The 18044-nt window shown below is 58.9% G+C and overlaps 5 protein-coding genes and 1 non-coding gene across 6 annotated transcripts; 2 read left to right on the top strand and 4 right to left on the bottom strand.

Annotated features, from left to right (window-relative positions):
• Window positions 1–440: 440 nt before the first annotated feature.
• On the bottom strand, window positions 441–2976 carry SCHCODRAFT_02618709 (uncharacterized protein). The gene is made up of 5 exons (XM_003033252.2): window positions 2744–2976; window positions 2262–2686; window positions 1982–2193; window positions 669–1928; window positions 441–618 (listed from the first exon to the last, which is right to left on the bottom strand). The coding sequence occupies exons 1-5, from the start codon at window positions 2846–2848 to the stop codon at window positions 500–502; spliced, it is 2121 nt and encodes a 706-aa protein (XP_003033298.1). The 5' UTR covers window positions 2849–2976; the 3' UTR covers window positions 441–499.
• Window positions 2977–3191: 215 nt separating this feature from the next.
• Window positions 3192–7178, bottom strand: SCHCODRAFT_01089789 (uncharacterized protein; the record flags this gene model as incomplete). The annotated part of the gene is made up of 10 exons (XM_003033253.1): window positions 3192–3737; window positions 3787–3932; window positions 4223–4494; window positions 4764–4803; window positions 4861–4886; window positions 5264–5458; window positions 5679–5749; window positions 5899–6598; window positions 6707–6791; window positions 7028–7178. 10 exons carry the CDS (start codon window positions 7176–7178, stop codon window positions 3192–3194), a joined length of 2232 nt encoding a protein of 743 aa, XP_003033299.1.
• A 1365-nt stretch (window positions 7179–8543) lies between these two features.
• On the bottom strand, window positions 8544–9254 carry SCHCODRAFT_054540 (uncharacterized protein; the record flags this gene model as incomplete). Its single annotated transcript, XM_003033254.1, has 4 exons — window positions 8544–8697; window positions 8754–8825; window positions 8884–9017; window positions 9075–9254. 4 exons carry the CDS (start codon window positions 9252–9254, stop codon window positions 8544–8546), a joined length of 540 nt encoding a protein of 179 aa, XP_003033300.1.
• Window positions 9255–9618: 364 nt separating this feature from the next.
• On the top strand, window positions 9619–9691 carry SCHCODRAFT_t64. Its single transcript has one exon. It is a non-coding gene; the product is annotated as a tRNA-Cys (tRNA).
• A 53-nt stretch (window positions 9692–9744) lies between these two features.
• On the bottom strand, window positions 9745–11299 carry SCHCODRAFT_02618720 (uncharacterized protein). Its single transcript, XM_050344895.1, has 5 exons — window positions 10874–11299; window positions 10644–10826; window positions 10352–10595; window positions 10051–10301; window positions 9745–9997 (listed from the first exon to the last, which is right to left on the bottom strand). Exons 1-5 carry the CDS (start codon window positions 11088–11090, stop codon window positions 9933–9935), a joined length of 960 nt encoding a protein of 319 aa, XP_050201095.1. The 5' UTR covers window positions 11091–11299; the 3' UTR covers window positions 9745–9932.
• Window positions 11222–13544, top strand: SCHCODRAFT_02618723 (uncharacterized protein). The gene is made up of 2 exons (XM_003032675.2): window positions 11222–12440; window positions 12508–13544. Exons 1-2 carry the CDS (start codon window positions 11462–11464, stop codon window positions 13290–13292), a joined length of 1764 nt encoding a protein of 587 aa, XP_003032721.1. The 5' UTR covers window positions 11222–11461; the 3' UTR covers window positions 13293–13544.
• Window positions 13545–18044: the final 4500 nt, after the last annotated feature.

Genomic DNA, 18044 nt, shown 5'->3' on the forward strand with positions numbered 1-18044 from the left:
TATTTCTTCAGTATCCTGAATAAGAGGCAGAGGGAAAACGCACATCGAGCACAAGATGTTGAGCACGGTTCTTATTACGGATGAAGTAATTGTGGTTGTCCAGCCGTTCGTAGAAGATATAAGAGCTGCGGAGAGGGAGACGGAGAGCACAACCGAGCTGGTTGAGGACAGGAGGGGAAGACACCGGTTCGTGTTCGGCTGCGACGCCGTCCTGGCGCATGGCACGCGAGCATAAGTATTGACATGTGTTTGACTTTGTGGTCGAAGTGGAGGTACTGAAATGAGAGACACGGTCGTACTTGGCAGTGTGATCAAGGGCTCGAGTATCAGGGAATCGGCGGTCGTGGCCATGGGACTCCACACTGAGGTCCGGTACAACTGCTGGTAGCTTGGCCTGGTTTGACGGGGAGAGGGCTCACTGGCCGACCCACATACAGAAAAGGCAATGAAGATAATTTATACTTCCCGATGCATGTCTACTGTACAGTTCAGGACCATTTCACCCCCTCGCATACAGCTCCGCATGATAGCCTGGCCTCAACAGGAACACCCCACCAGCTCGAGTTCCAAAGAGGATGATCCCCTCAGTCTCGCTGAAAGTGCAATGGGTGATGTCGTCTGGTCGAATGGTCAGTACGGGATGGGAGGTGGGTAAGAAGCATTCGCACCTCGCAAGTCATAAGACTCTAGCGTAAAGACGGCCGCCCCTGTCATCTCGCGGGGCGCCTCTACGGCTAGCGCGTGGGGTGCATCGTTGTCATCTGAAGTGGCAGAACCCGGGCCCCCATCGACAGCACCTTCCGGCCTTGCTCCACCAGTCTGCGACACACCATCGACATCCATCTCCTCCACGGTACCACTCGACCCTCCCGCATCCTCCTCCACCGGCGTCACCTCCACCATGCTCTCCCGCCAATCCCATGCGAAGATCTCCCTCAACGTACTCCCGCGCCTCCTCTCCACCCACACCGCCCGCCTCGCCCTCGGCCCCAGCGCGAACGCGCTCACGAAGCCGCGCGCGGAGACGATCTGGTACTGCGACTCAGCGCGTGCTGCTTGGTGGAGGGTGACGGACGTTTGTTGGGGTTGGGCGAAGGATGAGGACTGCACGTGCGGGCGATGGTGCTGTGCAGTGGACGATGCGGGAGTCAACGACGGCGCAGCGAGAGGGGGCATCATCGGTCGTGCTGCACCACCACGCAGGAGCGGGCGAGATGATCCGGGCATCGTATGGTTCGACGCGCTAGCCATCGTCGGCCGCCCTTGGCCGCCGCGCATAAGAGGAGGCGGACCACCATGCATTATGGCCTGCCGCGTCAGGTGCTTCTGCAACGCCGAACCGCTCTTCCGCGGCAGCTTGAGATCCTGCTGCGTGCTCATCGACATGGCGTACACGCCGCGGAGGCGGACGTCGAGGAGGGGAAGGGGTATGTCGTGGATGGAAGGTAACGACGCCTGGCTCTTCTCGGTTGCGCTCGCGCGCGAGGGGAATACGAGCGTCATGTCGAACAGGAAGAGTCCCTGCAGGACCTCGTTCGCCAGAATTTGCACGTCGTACGTATTTGGCGAGTCAGGGCGTTGCGTGAGGGCGGAAACGGAGACCTGGCGGAAGGAGTTTCCGGGGAAGGCGTGCTGCACGCAAGGTGGAGGTTCGGAGGCGACGTGAGAGGCTCGGCTTGTCCGTGGGGGACGATCGGTTTGCGCTGAGCTAGGCGCAGTGCGATGCGATGCCCGTGGGTCCGTCGTCGACGCCTCGGGGTCCCCCGAGAAAAGCGGGTTCGCGTACACCTGCACTGATCGTGCACGGACGATGAGGACATGCTCGCGCACGAAGCGGATCGCGACGATGCCGTTCCAGAGCTCTTCGAGGTCTTCGCGTTCGGTGGAGATGCTTGCGTATTGGATGGGTTCTTGTTCTTGTGCTGAGTCTGATAATCTGGCCATCAGTAAAGCGTACACAACCATGGCGCAGGGTGCTCACTCGGATCCAGGGGGTCTGGCGGATATCTAACGATATCTACCATCCCCGGCCGGCTGAAGGCGATCTGACGCGTCTCAGGGTCGATGCATTGTACGGTACGTTGCGCAGGGTCATTGGGGATGGACGCGAAGGAGGATGTGGGCCGTACGTTGTACTTGGGTACGCGTAGCTGGACGCGGAATACCTCTGAGTTGCGCTCGGCGCTCTGACCACTGAAAAAGGCTCAGTCAGCACACCCTCTCCTCAATCGTGGTCATAATCGCTCATAGACACGACGCACCTCATCCCATTCGTCAACACCACCACAAGATTCTTCCCATCCTCCACCGCCGCCGCATACGACGTCCATCTCGCAGTCTCCGCGAAGCTGAGGACTCCGATCCGCTTATGCTCCTCCGTGCCAATATACCACACCTCCACCGAGCTCACGCGCACGATGAGCAGCCACTGCTCCTGCAAGAGCTCCAGGCCAAGCAACGGGTCCTTCGTGTCCCGCCCTTGGAGTATGTTCTTGGGCGGCTGCGATCGCTGGCGTAGCCAGGCGCGCCCGATGTCTGCATAATGTCTGACAAGGGTCTTTGGGTCGTGAGAGAGGTCGGGGGCGAGGACGTCGTGGGGAATAGGATACACGGGGGCGAGGGAGTCGCGAAGAAGAATGATCCAGAGGATGTTCTGCTGGGTGATGGCGTGCAGGCGGGTACAAGTCTGAAGAAGCGGGTCGGTTCAGATTATGAGGGCAGTGAGTCTGGCATTGGCACGCACGCATCCGACACTGAGTACTTCCCGTACGCTACAGATCGCCAGAATCTGCAAGATGATCTCCTCGGGAAGGGTGGCGAGAGCGATAGATTCGCGATCGGTATTCATGTTAGCATGGTATGAGCCGCCCAGATTCGTGCACAGGCAGTGGTGATTCTTCCAAATGCAAGCAGACGCAGGAGGTCGCTGGTCCTCTTACCTCCAGGCTGTTACGCTGCTGTAGTGTGCGAGGTCAAGATGCACTGTCTGTGTTATGATCGCCGGAATGTGATCACAAAGTGATCACTGTGATGTTGGCTGGAACTCCGAAAGGCAAAATACATGTTGAAGTAAGTATGTTGATCTCCTCCCTTTATTTCCCCTTCGCAACTCTTGGACATGATACCCCAGCCCAGAAGAGCATATTTACGACAGAGCGGGATGCACGGTATGTTTTCGACGGCATCTGATATCAGAAGGCGAACGGCACAAACTCCCCCGCAAGTTCTCGACCGGCTTCGCAGAGAATGCCCTCAACCGCATACCACAACATCGGGTTCGTTTTCTCGAAGTTTTCGAAGGACTGTCTCTCCTGGTACGCCAGCATCAGCTCGTTCCGAGACACGAGTACCCCGTAATACAAGCGCTCCGTCCAATCAGGAGGCAAGGCTGTGAAGAGGCGAGCGAGATCGTATTCGGCGGTGAGGAACCGCTGTCGTTGGCCGCTATCCATCGTGCCAGGGAAAAGCTGGAGATAGAAGCTCTTGTGATCCTCTGCCTGATACTCGGATTGCGTTGGGGGTGGTTTTGCGGTATGCCGACAAAGGAGCCAAAGCGCGATCCACCACACTGACTCAAGGTCATGCACCGGGGAAAATGCCCAAGGATCGGATCGCTGGGCGGCCTTCTGCGGATTTTTTGCTATCTCGCGGAGCAGTGCTGCGTACTTTGCGTGTGCTTGCTTCGGGACGATGTGTGCGCCTAGCATGACCTCGACGGCCATCAAGTTTGCAGTGCCCTGCGGCCTTGATCAGCAGGCCCCGCAGCGGTAGTATGAACAGACGCACCGTTCTCGCGTCACGACGAGCTTGTAGGTCGCTACTATGCGTGACAAACTCGAAATCCGCGAGGACGCCGCGCCCATCGAGTTCGAGGATGTTGTAAGGGCTGACATCTTGATGGCAATAGCCGACTTGATGAAGCACAAAAAGCCCTATAATGACGATTAGCATACCACCTCGTCGCATATATCATGCTGGATACTACCATAAGCGGCGTCCGCCAGAACCCCGGAAGCCCGAGACGCGGACTTGATGTTGTTCAAGGATGTTCCAAGACGCATCACCGTACGGTGGTGCGCCCGTGCTATGGTTTTGTTGCGTCCTGTTTGGAGCCCATCGGCGCCAAAACGTAACCCGGGACCCTCGGGAGGAATCTGATACCCTCCAAGCATAACTGAGATCGTATCGTCGTCCCGTCCATCCTCGACAGAGACCCGCGTACCCTCCAAAATGGGCACAAAAAACCTTATCCGGTCAAGTCCCGCCTCCCCGTGCCTCGATTCAATCGGGATCTTGAGCTCAGGCTGCTGCCACCGCGGTCCATCGAGGTCATCGTGTCGTTTAGGCGGTGCGGTGTACTGCGACCAGTCGTGCTCCCGTATCGACGCGATGATGTCGTTGTAAACGTCGAGCTCGAGGCTATGTCCCGCCTCCAGCCAGTTGTCCTTGATGGCGTAGATGACCTTCTTTTCGGGATCGTCCTCCTTGTACGGGCTGAAGACGCGTGTGCATCGTCCGTGCACGTGGTGCGCTGCATGATCGGCCAAGAGACTGGTCGTGATGTACGCCTCGGCGCCGACCTCAATGCGATAGGAGGGCGACCTGTCGGGCAGGTCGTACGGTAGCCTCTGTATGGTGTGATCGTAGCCTAGCTGCGAGAGGGTTGCGAAAGAGAGACGCGCGCAGACCTCTGCAAGAATGTGATGATCCTGCCAACGACAATGAACGCAGATATCAGAGAAAATCCGGTCGCTACTACATACCTTTCCAAGGTGAAATTGTTCGCTAACGATGGTGATTGACCTATTCATGTACCAGAGACGGACCGCAGTGATGTCAAGGCTCAGACCAAAGACGAACCGGCGACGTGGATCATGGCGCATAATCTGCACCATATCGTAGAGTGCCAGAGAGTTCTGCTGTGCTGAAGTGAGGGCAGGTTCGGCGTAAAACATGGCAGGAAGCAGCACTGACGTCCATCTCGTCGTCAGAGTCAAACTATTTCTCGGATGACTCCAAAGCAAGCTCCTCGGAAACGACAACAACGTGATTGCCTTCGCTCTCCGAGTCCACTGGTGCAGATCCAGCGCCAGACGGAGCAATTGTTCTGAGAAAAGATGAAGGCGTCAAGCCTCCATCGATCTCGACACAGCAGGCGGATATCTGCGTCGCGAATTGCTTCAAACTGAAATCGAGGGGTTGTACGTCTTCCGACGCCGTAGAGCAAGCATATTTTGCCCGAGTAGAAAGCTTCTCGGATAACATGTTGACAAGAGAATCAATGTCGACCGGTGCAGGCGGCATGACATGGCTGAGGAACACCGCAATGGGGATCTCGGGGATCTCGCCCAGAAGAGCGCAAAGTGCGTCCCATTCCATCTTCACGGCGCTCTGTTGCTTGTCAGATTCACCGTGCAGTTTCACAGTGGCGTTGTCGGCGCAGATGCGAAGGAGTAGCCTGAGGGTAGGTGGTGGACGGAAAGGACAGATAAGGCAATCGAACGACGACATCACATTATGGCCATCACCCTTTCCCACGGTAGACTACTTGCCATACGCGGATGAATGGACTGGGAGTGGCGGTTCTGTCCAAGAGTTCTCCCTGTAAACGAACTCTATACTGCTTGACGTTACGCAGATGCCCAGGACAATTGGCGTTACTTGGTCTCGACACTCACTGGAGAATATGCCTGACGACTGCTTCAGGTTGACTAATGAGACCAACTGCACTAGCGCTGCTAAGCCAGTACTGACCTGGCCATGTCATTGCGAGGCTTATACATTATAGACAGTTTAAAGGACACAGGACAGAAAAAAGAAAATATACACCAACATTCGCACCAGTAGGAAAGAAAAAAATCCCTACTTCCGCTAGGCCACGGTCCGCGGCGCGCCAACCGCCTGCCTCCTCCGCTTGCTCGCGCGCCGAATCTCGCCCAGGTCTTGTTCTATGTCCTGCTCTTTGCATCCCACAAGATGCACCACCGCCTGCCCCAGCGCCATCCGATTGCCCGCGCCCCCAGCACCCCGCTTCCCCTTCCCCTTCGCGCTCGCCGCCGCCGCGGCACCCCCCGCAGGCGCCCCATTCACCAGCGCCAGCGCAAACGGCGACGGGATCTCATCGATGCTCAGCGACAGTGGGTCGCGGAACGGCCCCGCCGTGATCCCCGCGTCCCGCTGCGCGCCCGGCGTCGCCCCGCCCGCCGCCCCGTCCGGCGTGTCCGCGCCCGTACCCCCGCGCCGCAGCTTGCGCGTCACGTCCACGCGCGCGCCGGCACCCTCGCCCGCGGCGCCTTCGGACTCCTTCTCTTCGCGTGCCCGGCGTCGCCGCTCGGCGATGCCCTCGCGCATGCGCGCTGCGACGCGCTCGCGGCCGGCGCGCCACTCGCCTTCGACGCGGGCGCGCTCGTCGGAGTAGGCAGCGCGGACGCAGTCCAGCGCGTGCTTTTCTTCGAAGTCGAGGGCGGAGAGTGCAGCGGAGCGTTCGAGGGAGTAGGGTAATAGGCGAAGGCGATAGAGGGGGTGATCGGCTGGGCGGGTGGCCAGTGTCGCGGATGCTGCCGCGAGGGCTGTTGTAGTTTCGGCGAAGGCGCGGCCGCTGTGTGCAGGAGGAGAGTAGAGAGTAGTAGGGGATAACGGGAGGCGATGGGAAGGAAGACCAAGACGGTCAGTGAACATGACACTCGAGACGGCGAATACAACGCACTCATCGCGGCGGTCGCTCATCTCCTTGCCCAATTTGCCAGACAAGTCCTTCCTCTTCTTGTCCTTCTTCCCCTCCTCCATGGAGCCTGTCAAATATAGGACCCAGAGGACAATGCAAGTCAAACGTGCAGGGATGCCAAAGACGCGTGGATCATCGAAGGGTCAAGGGTGCCGTCGATAAAGAGGTCGCAGATTCATCGGAAGGTCGAGTGAATGGCGTAGGAGGAAGCGTTGCAGTTTGGAATCGTCGAGAGGGCCGAGACAAGATCGGAAAGAACACCATTAGCTTCATTCGCCGCCCACATTACACAACAAAACGCACCGTGTGCACGCAGGCCGCTAGGTCCCGCCACCGCGTAAGCGCCGCCTCCCATCTCGTCTCGCCGTCCCGGTCCCACCTCGTCCCGTCGCGCAGGCCCTATGTCATCCCGCCGCATCTGCCCCATGCTGATCTCCCGGTGCGGGCCCGCCATGTCGTCGCGGCGGTGTGGTGGGTTCATGTCGACGTCGCGCCGATGAGGCGCGCTGATGTCGTCCCGTCGATGAGGTCCAGGTATGTCGTCGCGTCGGTGCGGACCTGGGATATGGGGACCGCTTATTTCTCTGGGTACGCCAATGTCGTCCCGCCTATGGGGGCCCGGCATATCGTCACGTCGATGTGGGCCAGGAATATGCGGACCGCCCAAGTGCGAGCCGCCGATGTCATCGCGTCGGTGGCTGCTCTCTTCACGTCGGTGCGGGCCCGTCATGTGTACGCCGACCATGCTGTCTTCGCGGCGGACGACATCTTCCCGCCTCGCCGCCTCTTCCCTTCGACCCGCGTCCTCCCTTCTGCTGGCTTCCTCGCGCCTGGCCATCTCTTCCCTCCTCGCCATCTCTCTTTGGTTGAACTCTTGTCGCATGATCGCATCGTGCCTCGCCGCCGCGTTCAGCCCACCATAGACAATGTCGGTCGGACGGGGGAAATACGCGTCGTCTCGTCTGGGGGCAGAGTCCTCGCGTCGGTGCGCAGAGGCGGCGGACGGGGGTGTGGTATATGAGGGGGGCATAGGTCGAGTTGCGTGTGAGGTGGGTTTTGCTGATGCTACACTCCAATTTGGGTCTCCGGTCTCCGTTTGTGATGTCTTCGTCTCCGATGTGAGCGTTGGCCTTCAAGGGGTGTCGCTGAGTCGAACTAAGAGATTTCACGAAGGAGGTGTGACGAAGACGTCTGTAAAGATAGGAGCGCCGCGATAGCCCTGTCGCACTACGCGGATTTGCGACGCCGGGGAGTGGGAGATGAGTTCAGGTGACGGATCGACCGTCTTTGCTCTGCGGGCTCGGGCCGACGACCACGCTTCCCCCGGATCGCGTGGCGCAACAAGGGCCACGTGCGACGATCATTTCGCGGCGAGATCACGTTTTTCGAGGTTGAAATTGGACTTGAGCGTGTAGCCGCGTCTTCGCCTTGTGTGCTCAGACTTATGCTTCATGGCTTGATAGCTCGCACACTACGCAGTACTATGTCCGCATCGGGAGAATGCATAAAGGAATCTCGTTCGTCCCAGACGTTTCCGCCCGACGCTCCAGCGTGGAAGAGGACTCAGAGAGGGACGCGCTTCATTGCCCTCCTCCACCTCACACCGCAAATTTTCAAGATGCACACGAATTCCAATGCCAAGCCGAATAAATAGGGAGTCAAACAAAATAACAGGAGGGGGCAAGGTAGGCCGACGCTGTCCATCGTGGTGACACAACTACGCCTCGCCGTTGGGCGTGATCTGGGGCACAGATTCCCGCTGCTGCGTTTCGGCGCGCTCAATCTCGTCGAGCAGGTTTTTGAGCTCCTATCATGCATGTTAGTAGAAGCAAGGAGGAACCTCAGGCAGAACACTTACCACGCTGGCAGGCTCAAAGGCAAGACCCTGGCGCGCAGCGGCTGCTGCCTCTGAGAGGGAGCCGAGCTGTTGCAAGGCCTTGGCGCGACGGAAGTGACCCTTTGACCAAGGGCGCCTATGAGGGAAGTATGTATTAGAATCGCAAATGGGATATTCGACAGTGACACGTACCGTATTTCGACGACGGCATTTGCGTCCGCAAGAGCAGAGATGGGGTCTTGTACCTCGAGGAAGGACGCGGCTCTATGGGGAGGATAGTATGAGCACCTTGAGTAGGACGAAAGAGGGAGGCAGCACGCACCTGTTGGACAGAATGGCGCTCACGTCCTCGCGCATGAACTGCGATGCCTCCCATGGCGGACGTTGTACAGCGACAGACGCCGCCATTGTGTACTTGGACACCGCCTGCTGGTGCTGCCCCGCCTTGAACAGTTTCTGCAAAAGTCCCACGTCAGCAATCCCTTCCCCAGTCCAATGTACGCCACCACTCACATTCCCCTCCTCCTTCAACCCCGTTACTGCTGCCTGCAGCTCCCTGCTCATCACCTGCGGCGGCGGCGGGCACCGCAAGTTCGGGTTCTTCGCCAGCAGCCGCGACAGCCGGTTCAGGTGCACGTAGTCCACGTTGCACGCCGCGCACTTCTCGAGCTTGTGCTCCGGGCAGAGCACCATGTACGGCTCTTGGGCATGGAAGGCGATGGGTTGTGGCTCAAAAGTCGCGTCGAGCGCCTCGAGGAGCGCAGGGTCGGTCTGTGGGGCCATCATCGGGCGCGGCGCACCGGGTGGGGGCACGGGGATGCGTTGCGCGCCGGGTGGGAGGCGCTGCCCGGGGGCTAGGCGGATGGCGCCAGGCGGCAGCTGGCCAGGGGCAGGCTGAGGCTGGGGCTGCGGTTGAGGGGGCGCATTTGGTGGGGCGGTGGAAGCCATGGGAGATGATCAGGGTAGAAGTGAAGGTCAGCAGCGTGTCGTGTCGTCGTGTCTTAGCCCATGGGTTGTATGCAGCGAGTATGGATGTGGCAGCCGTCGCCTCGACCGTGACTCGATAGCTAAGTGGTTATAGCGTGGGATTGCAGATCCTAAGGTCCCGTGTTCAAATCACGGTCGGGTCTTTCAAACTTGTGCTTGTTTCTATTTTTTGCCCGGATCACAGCAAATTCACAATCTCGGGCTTCAGCCGCTTGCTGTCAATCTTTTCACAGGCTGCGCGAGCTCGACGCGGACATAAGATATTCAGCGCACGTCAGACCGAAAGTTCAAACAGGTGGATATACTGCAGACTCGGATGTACGCGGTATATGAGGATGAACAAAGAGATAAGCACGCCCTTGCCCTTGGGAACAGCACCGATGCTCATCCTTGAAATGCTGTCCCCGTCCTGACTGTCTCCGCCCTTCCACCTCCCGCAAAGCCTGTGCCTATGGCCGAATGTCAACACAGCACGTTACACCCATGCTCCGTCCCAACTCACCTTCCCTCTTCAACTCTACCACATCCTTCGCACCCAGCGCCTTGTCGCACACCACGCATTGCTTCGCGGGCAGCACCAACGAGTCGGTGCACGTCTTGCAGACGACGTGAGCACAGGGTCGCATGTGGAAGATTCGCATGCTGTTCGAGAGGCCCTTCTTGCAGGACGGGCACATTTTCTCGGTGTCGCCTGATGCTTTGGGGTCGGAGGAGGTAAAGGTAGAGAAAGAGACGGGGGACAGGTTTTTGAGGCTAAGCATGGATTAGGCTGGGTATGCAGAATGAAGGGAACGGTCACTTACGCGAGAGAATGCGTCGGCTCACCGCCGCGGCATGTCGTTTGCAGCTTAACGTCTTGCAGAGAGCGTGGGGGGCCGGATGATGTGTAGGTTGGCGTGAGTGAGGGGAGCCAGAAGTCGGGGAGCTTGTTCTTGAGCGCCTCCGCTTGCTCGCGCTCGATTTGCCGCAATGCTGCCTCCTCCGCCTCGCGTGTCAACCGCTCGACCGCATCCGTGTCGAACTCAAACTTGCGCTTGACCCCGCGGGCTAGTGGTTGTGAGTTCAAGCAACGGGGAATGGGTATGAATGACACACCTTCCCCGCTCCCAGAGGACGTGTTGCTTTGGATGGGCGCAGCAAGCCCCAGCTTGCCACGCTCAAAGTCGGCGAGTACGCGTTCCCTCGCAGCTTCCCTTGCACGAGCACGCTCCTCCTCCGCCTCCTTCTTCATAGCATCGAGACGGTCCTTCTGGCGCTTGATATCCTTCTTCTGCGTCACTGCGCTCTTAGCCGCGGGACGTAGTGACATTATTAGTAGTACTCACAGAGGTCTGTATACGCGCACTCCTTGCAGAAGAGGTGTCCCTCGTTACAAGCGACTGGATCGCGTGCAGAGTTCAAGCAGAGTGCGCAGGCATCGAAGCGTCGCATGGACTCGTTCCCCAGTCGCTGGCGCTTGGAGCCATACTCCTTCCCTGCTTTCTTGTATTCCGCGTAGGAAAAGACAGACGATGCGGTGTTGTTCTTGCTATGCTTTGTCATGATGGATGCGGGGACCGGCTGTCGTCGTGGCGGTCGGGGAGAAGGAGCGCCTGCCGCTTTCGGCGCCCGCCGATCCTTTGTCCTGAGCTTTCACAAGCACCCGTCCGGCGCCTGAAAGAACAATAGACGGACTCTACAGCCGCTGCCGGTCAGAGAACAATAGAGCGCGGACCCAGCAAGCATATCCGCCCATCTTTCGCCCATTTCAGGCAAGTCCACGTCAGTGGCTCCCCTCGTCGTCCCCAGCGATCTGCTGCCGCCGTCGCCGCCGCCCGTTTTTGCATCTTACTCATCGCCCGCATCTCCCGCCCCCGCGCGCCGCCTGCCGAGTCCACGCTGACGACGCGGTCCACAGCGCACAGATACGCTACATGTACGCGCCCTCGTCGTCCCCGGAGTCGCCGGGCCTCTTGTACGACGGCATCTCCGACCACCCCTCTCTCCGCCGCGTCAAGCCGCTCCCCAAGCGCCGCCGCACCAGCCCAGCCGAGGGCGCGACCCCCGAGGGCGGCTCCCCCATGCCTCCCGCCCCGCCCGACTTGCCACAGGACAGCGACGCCGCGTACTTCGCCCCAGGCGCCGCGAATCTCCGCGCGCACGACCCGGGCGCCGCCCCGCGCGAGGCGGACGACGATCCGTCCGAGGGCGACTACATCGATCACCTGCAGCAGCCCGGGAACACGAAGAAGCGCAAGGTGCCCAAGGCTGGCCTCTCCGGTGGCGAGGACGATCCCGATCACGACCGCGGGGGGCTCCATGGGGCGTCGCAGCTCACCTCCGCGGCAGCGCAGGGCGCGCCACAGGCGCCGCCCGTGGACCAGCCCCCGCCACAATACTCGTTTGCCACGATCGGCGTGCCGCCGAGCGCGGCGGCGCTTGATACCAATACGGTAGCGACGACGCTCAGCGCGCTCACGAAGCGCCTCACGCGCACGGCCAATAAGCGTGCGCGGCTGGGACGGACGCTCAGTCTGGTCACGCTTGCGGGACTGCAGCATAAGGACATGCTCAGGACGCGCAAGCGCCAGCTCACAGCAGTCCTTGGAGCACTCTCCCAGGGAGATGCGCAAGCTCTCGATCAAGCGCTTGAAGCGAGCTGGCCGCTTGGCTCGGGCGCATCCGGCTATCTAGGTGGTGCAGCTTCGTCGCTGCTTACCGGCGCTAATACTACAACGACTACAACTGGACCTTCGGACGACGTTCAGCATACCCTCGAACCCCTCAAGACGCGCAAGTCGAAGCGCGCTCGTGTGCGCGAGGCGCGGCGTGCGCGGGCGAACGTCGCGCTTCGCCACCCCGATGCGGCGCCTTTTCCGACATGTGACTTTTCGTACAAGTGCCCGAGCGCTAGTGAGTGCTCGCGCGCGTGAGATCGCCAGCTACTTACCGTTTTTTCCTCCTTTCCTCGCACTCCTAGCTGCCGAGCGCTTGATCACAACCAAGGAAGAGGTGAACGCGCTGCGCGCACGCTTCGAGGCCGAGCTCGCGCGACAGGCGAGCAAAGCAGCGCAGGCCAATAAGATGGCGCTCGCCTCGCGCCGCCAGGGCGCCACCGCCCCTCCCGGCGACCGCGATCGCAAGTCGCGCATGCGCACGACGAAGAAGAGCGGCGCGGGCGGCGACCAGAAAGCCGAGTTCCTCGCGCTCCCCCCGCAGGCCGGCACCCCGCCCGCGAAGCCGGCGAAGGGCAAGAAGAAGAAGCGCTCCGCTCTGGCGAACGCGTCGAACCCGCACCACCTGCGCAACTACGTGCCCTCGCGCCTGCCGCACTCGTCCGGGGGCGGGCACCACGCCGCGAGCAGCACGCCGCAGGACGAGAACGTGCCGATCAACTTTCTGAGCAAGGGCATCGGGAAGGGCGCGCTGATCAACCCGGCGGACGAGTGGGTGTGCCCGTTCTGCGAGTACGAGCTGTTCTATGGGGACGAGGCGGAGTACCGAAGGGCGATCCGGAATCGGAAGAAGATCCTGCGGAGGCGGAGGAGGGCTCGGGAGCGTGCGAGTGCGGCTGCGAGTGGGCAGGCGCATGGCGCAAACGCGCGCGGCAAGGGCAGGGAGGAAGAAGAGGATGAAGGTTACGACGACGAGGCGCTGTACGATCCCCCGGCGGATACGTACGTGCCTCCTGCCCCCGTGCAGCAGAAGTGGGACCCCGGCCGCGGCGGTGGGCAGCAGAAGGGTGCTCAGGCCGCGACAGGATAACGTGGAGTCGCAACCCGATCGTCGAGGCGCACAAAGGTCCGCCTGAAGGAACATATCTAACTCTCTACCTCGTGCTGCTTTCCTTTGTTTGTTTAACGCAACAGTCCATCATCGTTCGCATCCATCGGTTCGTTCAGCATCGGAACCATACTCACAGTCAATCACCCATATACTTACGCTCTTTGCTTACACCTGCATGATTTAATTCCCGGTGTCGTTTACGGCAATAAATTGTGTTGGATTTGCACGGGACTGGGAGCAGGGGAAGTGTTCGTCTCCGGACAGCCAGAGGTGGGTACAGTGTGCTCTGATGATCACCGTGCGCAGAGATTGTGATTGCCGAACCTTTAGGTTTGGCTCTATACGAGAACTCGATTGATAGCAGGATTCCTTATAAGGTGAAGTTCACCTTTTATAGTTAAAGTTCCATCACGGTCTAGATGCCTTTCACGTCAGCATAACTATGTAATACCTGACACGTGTTCGGAGCGCGAAAAGCTCGATAGGTCCAATGCTCATACCCGGCCAACCACCCCGGCTGTTGATGGGATCGTACGCTTCAGAGAAGTAGCGCGCCTAAGGTGGCAAGAGATCGCTCAACAGTCGCCAAACGACCACACAAACAACCCAAAGACGAGACAGTTACTTCGCTAGAAGCGCAGCGAGTCCGTGTTTTTGTATTGCTAGGGAATATATAGTGCCAACAAATAGACGAGTTTTGGAAGTTCGCGAAGTAGCGCTAGTTCCTCGACCGCGGCAGCTCGTCAGGCTTTTCACAAGTGTTTCTCAGAAGTAGTCACGCAAGGAGATGGTCTTTTCAAGGGATTTCTCAAAGATTTCTCAAGGTTTTTCTGGTCTGATAGTTCTGGTATTGTATGCAAAGTGTGGGCTCTGCAAGGGCTCTGCTCCTGATGTGGGCGAAAGTCCCCGAACTGTAGGTACGTTTCGGTATATATACGGTAGGTAGGGCGGCGCACGGCCGATGCAAAATGACTCGAGTTGGTGAAAACTTCCCGATCTCGGATAATTCCCGCGAGGCGCATCAGCAGCTTCTCGCAATTCCTGTCCTTCCTCCCCTCAACTGGCCTGCCGCGTTCCGTCGTTCCGAGGCCGTCGCACGTTCTCCGGTGAGGCCGATGGCGGATAGCGCTGCGTGTTGAAATTCCGAGTCATATTGGTCCGGGTCCGCCTAAGCTTCGACGCCTTTCTGGTATAGATAGGTTCGGCAGTCGTTGCCTGCCGCCAAGACAGCTGCGTTCGCTTGTATCGTGCCCGAAGCCGAGTGGAAGACCGCGCGGTGAGGCGCGGTACTTCGCACAATTGTTCGGTCGGCGAAGTCCGAAGCACGTGAGTGTTCGAGTTGACACGGTCATGTGACTCGTGCGCGTCCCGGCGATTGGGTGAGGACCGCGGCTGCGGTCCTATGAAGTCCTCGCACCTTGCTACCTCATAGATACAACTGTCCAGTAGCCCAAATTGACAAGCGATAAGACCGAGTGAGGATGGTGTTTGACATGGGTGAGCAGCACGCTAGGTACGCCTACTGCCCGGATGATTCCCCTTCTAAGAGCCAATAGATGTCATCCCCGTCGCACATCCCAGGGTAGGAAAGGCTAAGGGAGCTCTAAGTGGTCCTCGAAGTGTCTTCTGGGTATATTCTCGGTCAAATGCCTCCCAAATGGCCCTTTTAAACAGTGTCTCTCTGATAATAGCTCGGTAAAATACCTACGACGCGCCCGTTGTACAGTCACGACGTCGTAAGGTATATACGAGTCCTTATGGTCAAGCCAGTTAAAGACGCCATATCGCTCTGATATTGGGCACAAAAATGCGTTTTCAGCGCCAGGCGCATCACTGTAGTGCTGTTTTGACCCTGTCTCGACATCCAAGGGTATACACCTGAACGGTAGGATACCTCTTTCCCAATAACTGAGCTTCTTAGCATCAATGATATGCAAAAACAGAGGTCAGAAGAATTTCCGGCACGTGCCGATGCATCGGTACTTGCCGCCGGTGACTTTCAGTGTCACAAGGACCCACAACGGTCCGGCACTTTCCGCGTTGGAGTCCAGGCTACTTCAGTAGGCTGGCTGCTTGTGAGGCATTGCTTGCATAAGGGCTACTTGTATCTTGTGTGTAGTCTATTGGAGGTTTCCTCAACTGTGAGATGCACATCATAGCAGAGGATGAACTTATTGTGGAAGTTAGTGAAAAAATAGGATGGAGGTAAGATGGTGACACAGTGCAATGCCTCTAAGTCGACGTCCGTAGACATCTAGACTGAATAAAATCCTGTCACTGCCAGTGATACCTGTCGGACGGTCCTGGCTGCACCTTGCTGGTCTATGTGTAACTCCAAGTCCCGATGCCTCGGCATTTGCCGGAACCTCTTCGGACCTTTGCATCTTCTCGACGCTACGACGTGCTCTTTTTCATTTATGACTATTTTACGGTCTTGGAGAATCACCATATGCTGTAAGGTTGGTTTGAACCAGCCCGACACTTGTCGTACTGCTGGTTGAAACCATACAACAAGGTTGGCGAGCCCGGCAGATGCCAACGACCAACGCTGCTCAGCGAGCCGGGCGCCGGGCGGCGTGATTGCTGCCTTATGCGGTGGTGTGCGCGCCTCACCGACGTCGGGATTGATCATGATGGGCGCGCTTGGGGCGCGCTTTGATGGCGCGTTGGGGGCACCACGTGCACGCCCGACGCATCAGTACCCGTCGCGCGTGCGCCGTCGCCATTCCCCGCATCGTCATGGACAAAGGTAACAATGTAACGATATATCTTAAGTATGTACATACTCTAAGGAGTGGGGAAGAGGGAAGGAGGGGGGGGGGGGAAACAACATAAGGCACGAGCGCGATTTCTCGCTCGCGCGCGACGCGCCACTACGGCTCGGTAAGCGTGCACGATGGCGTGAGAAGGGGAGGGAAGAGGAGGGTGAAAAGCGCGGTCGATGGTCAATGCGTGCAAGATCGCGCCGAGCGACGCGTTCAACGCGTCGATCGAGCGTGACAGGGGGTGGAAAAGGTAGCGCTACGCTTGCGACGCGCGTCATAGAGTGCTTGATGCGCACGGAGAAGGCGGCGAGGACTGGTGTGAGGGTGAGGGGCGAGGAGCGCGCTATGCAGGCGCGCGCGTACTGGCACGCGCCAGATTCCCCATTGCCTGTGCTCGCCCCTTCTCCCCGTTGTCTCGCCCCCGTCCTGCCTGCCCACTCCTCCTCGTATCCTCTTCGCCTCTCCCCTGCTCATATCCTCCCCGTTCCTGCCCAGCCCCCTTCCCCCTACCGCTATTTCCCTCCTCCTGATCCTCTCGGCAAGGCATGCCCATGCGCTCCTTCTATCGGCACATACACCGTGCACGCTTCCCATACCTCACTGTGGACGGAGATGGTATAGGCGTGGTACGCGATGTACGCGCCGGCAGAGGGGGTGCGTGCGCAGGCGCCGCCCCGCTGATAATCTCGGTGGGCCGGTATAACTGGCCAACCGAGCCAGATGCGCGGTGCACTGAAGTCACCCTCAAGGGTGACCCAGCGCATCTCCAGCTACGCCGAGCCTCGTCACAAAGGCGAGGCTGTGCGGGGGGGGGGAGAGGGAGAGGAGGGGGTAAGTACCGACACCCAGCCGCCAAATGCAGGGCGCGACTCGTCTGTGTGTCAGCAAAACAGCAAGAAGGACGTTGGAAACTCACTCTCAACGCTTTACGCGTCTCGAGCGAGTCCCCCGCGCCCTCAGATCGTGTCTGAGGGCGGATGTGGGGAGGGGGTTCATTTGCTTGCCATCCTGCGTGTTACAACAAAGCAGCGCCCCCCACGCGTTCCCAAAGCGCCGCATAAAGTATATTCGTTAGCTTTAATACGTGTGAGGGGCGGATTTACGCACCTGCAACCTCCTCCTTGCTTGCATCGTCTTCAAGCGCCGCACGACTGGGGATAGGGGCGTGATCAATGCGTAGGCGAGTCTGAAGCGCGTTTTTCGCGCGTCTCGTAGCGTGGCGGGGTGGCAAGAAGGAAGGGAGAGGGAAGATGGGTAGCGGAGGGAGCGGGCACGGTGGCGTCGTGGTGGTCGAGAGTCAAGTGGCGCGCGGCCACGACGCGCGTCGGATGGCCGGGCCGGATGATTGGTCCAACGTCTGAGCCTCGTTGTCGATGCTCTCGACGGCCTCGGAATCAGGCCAAGGGTACTCCTACTGTAAGACCTGCTGATACCACATTATATTCCTTGATTTACTATAGATACGATCTTGGAAGTTTCGTAAGAATTGATTTACAGGAACAGACGCAACTTGAGCTCGGCTGCCAACACGCATGAAGATTCGTGAATTCTGTCCTCAGAGTGGATGACTCCAGCCCTCGTTTCGCTTCCACCGCTCGCTCTCATCACTCCGTTTCGCGACGACTAACCTTCTTCGTAGTCGCCTCAAGCGCTGCGGCGCTGTCGTCATCGACACCCAGCCGACGTCGGCGTATTGTGGGAGCGCCGATTGCAACGTCAAAGTAAGCTTTTTCATTGTTCCCCAACACATGCAACGTCCAACCTCGTCCAACGCGACGTCTCGGATGCACAGGAATGATCACGGCATGTGCCCCTTCCTTTCCTCTCACCGCCATGCTCCCCGACCTCGCACTCGCTGTTGGACAATCGGCCTGTCACATGATATGACTCATGACTCACATGACGGACGCATGGACACACGTGGACACACATGGTTGACATCATATGTTTATTGTTTACTTGTTCA

The sequence above is a fragment of the Schizophyllum commune genome (genome assembly GCF_000143185.2).
Source record: "Schizophyllum commune H4-8 unplaced genomic scaffold SCHCOscaffold_4, whole genome shotgun sequence".
NCBI classification, from domain to species: Eukaryota; Fungi; Basidiomycota; class Agaricomycetes; order Agaricales; family Schizophyllaceae; genus Schizophyllum; species Schizophyllum commune.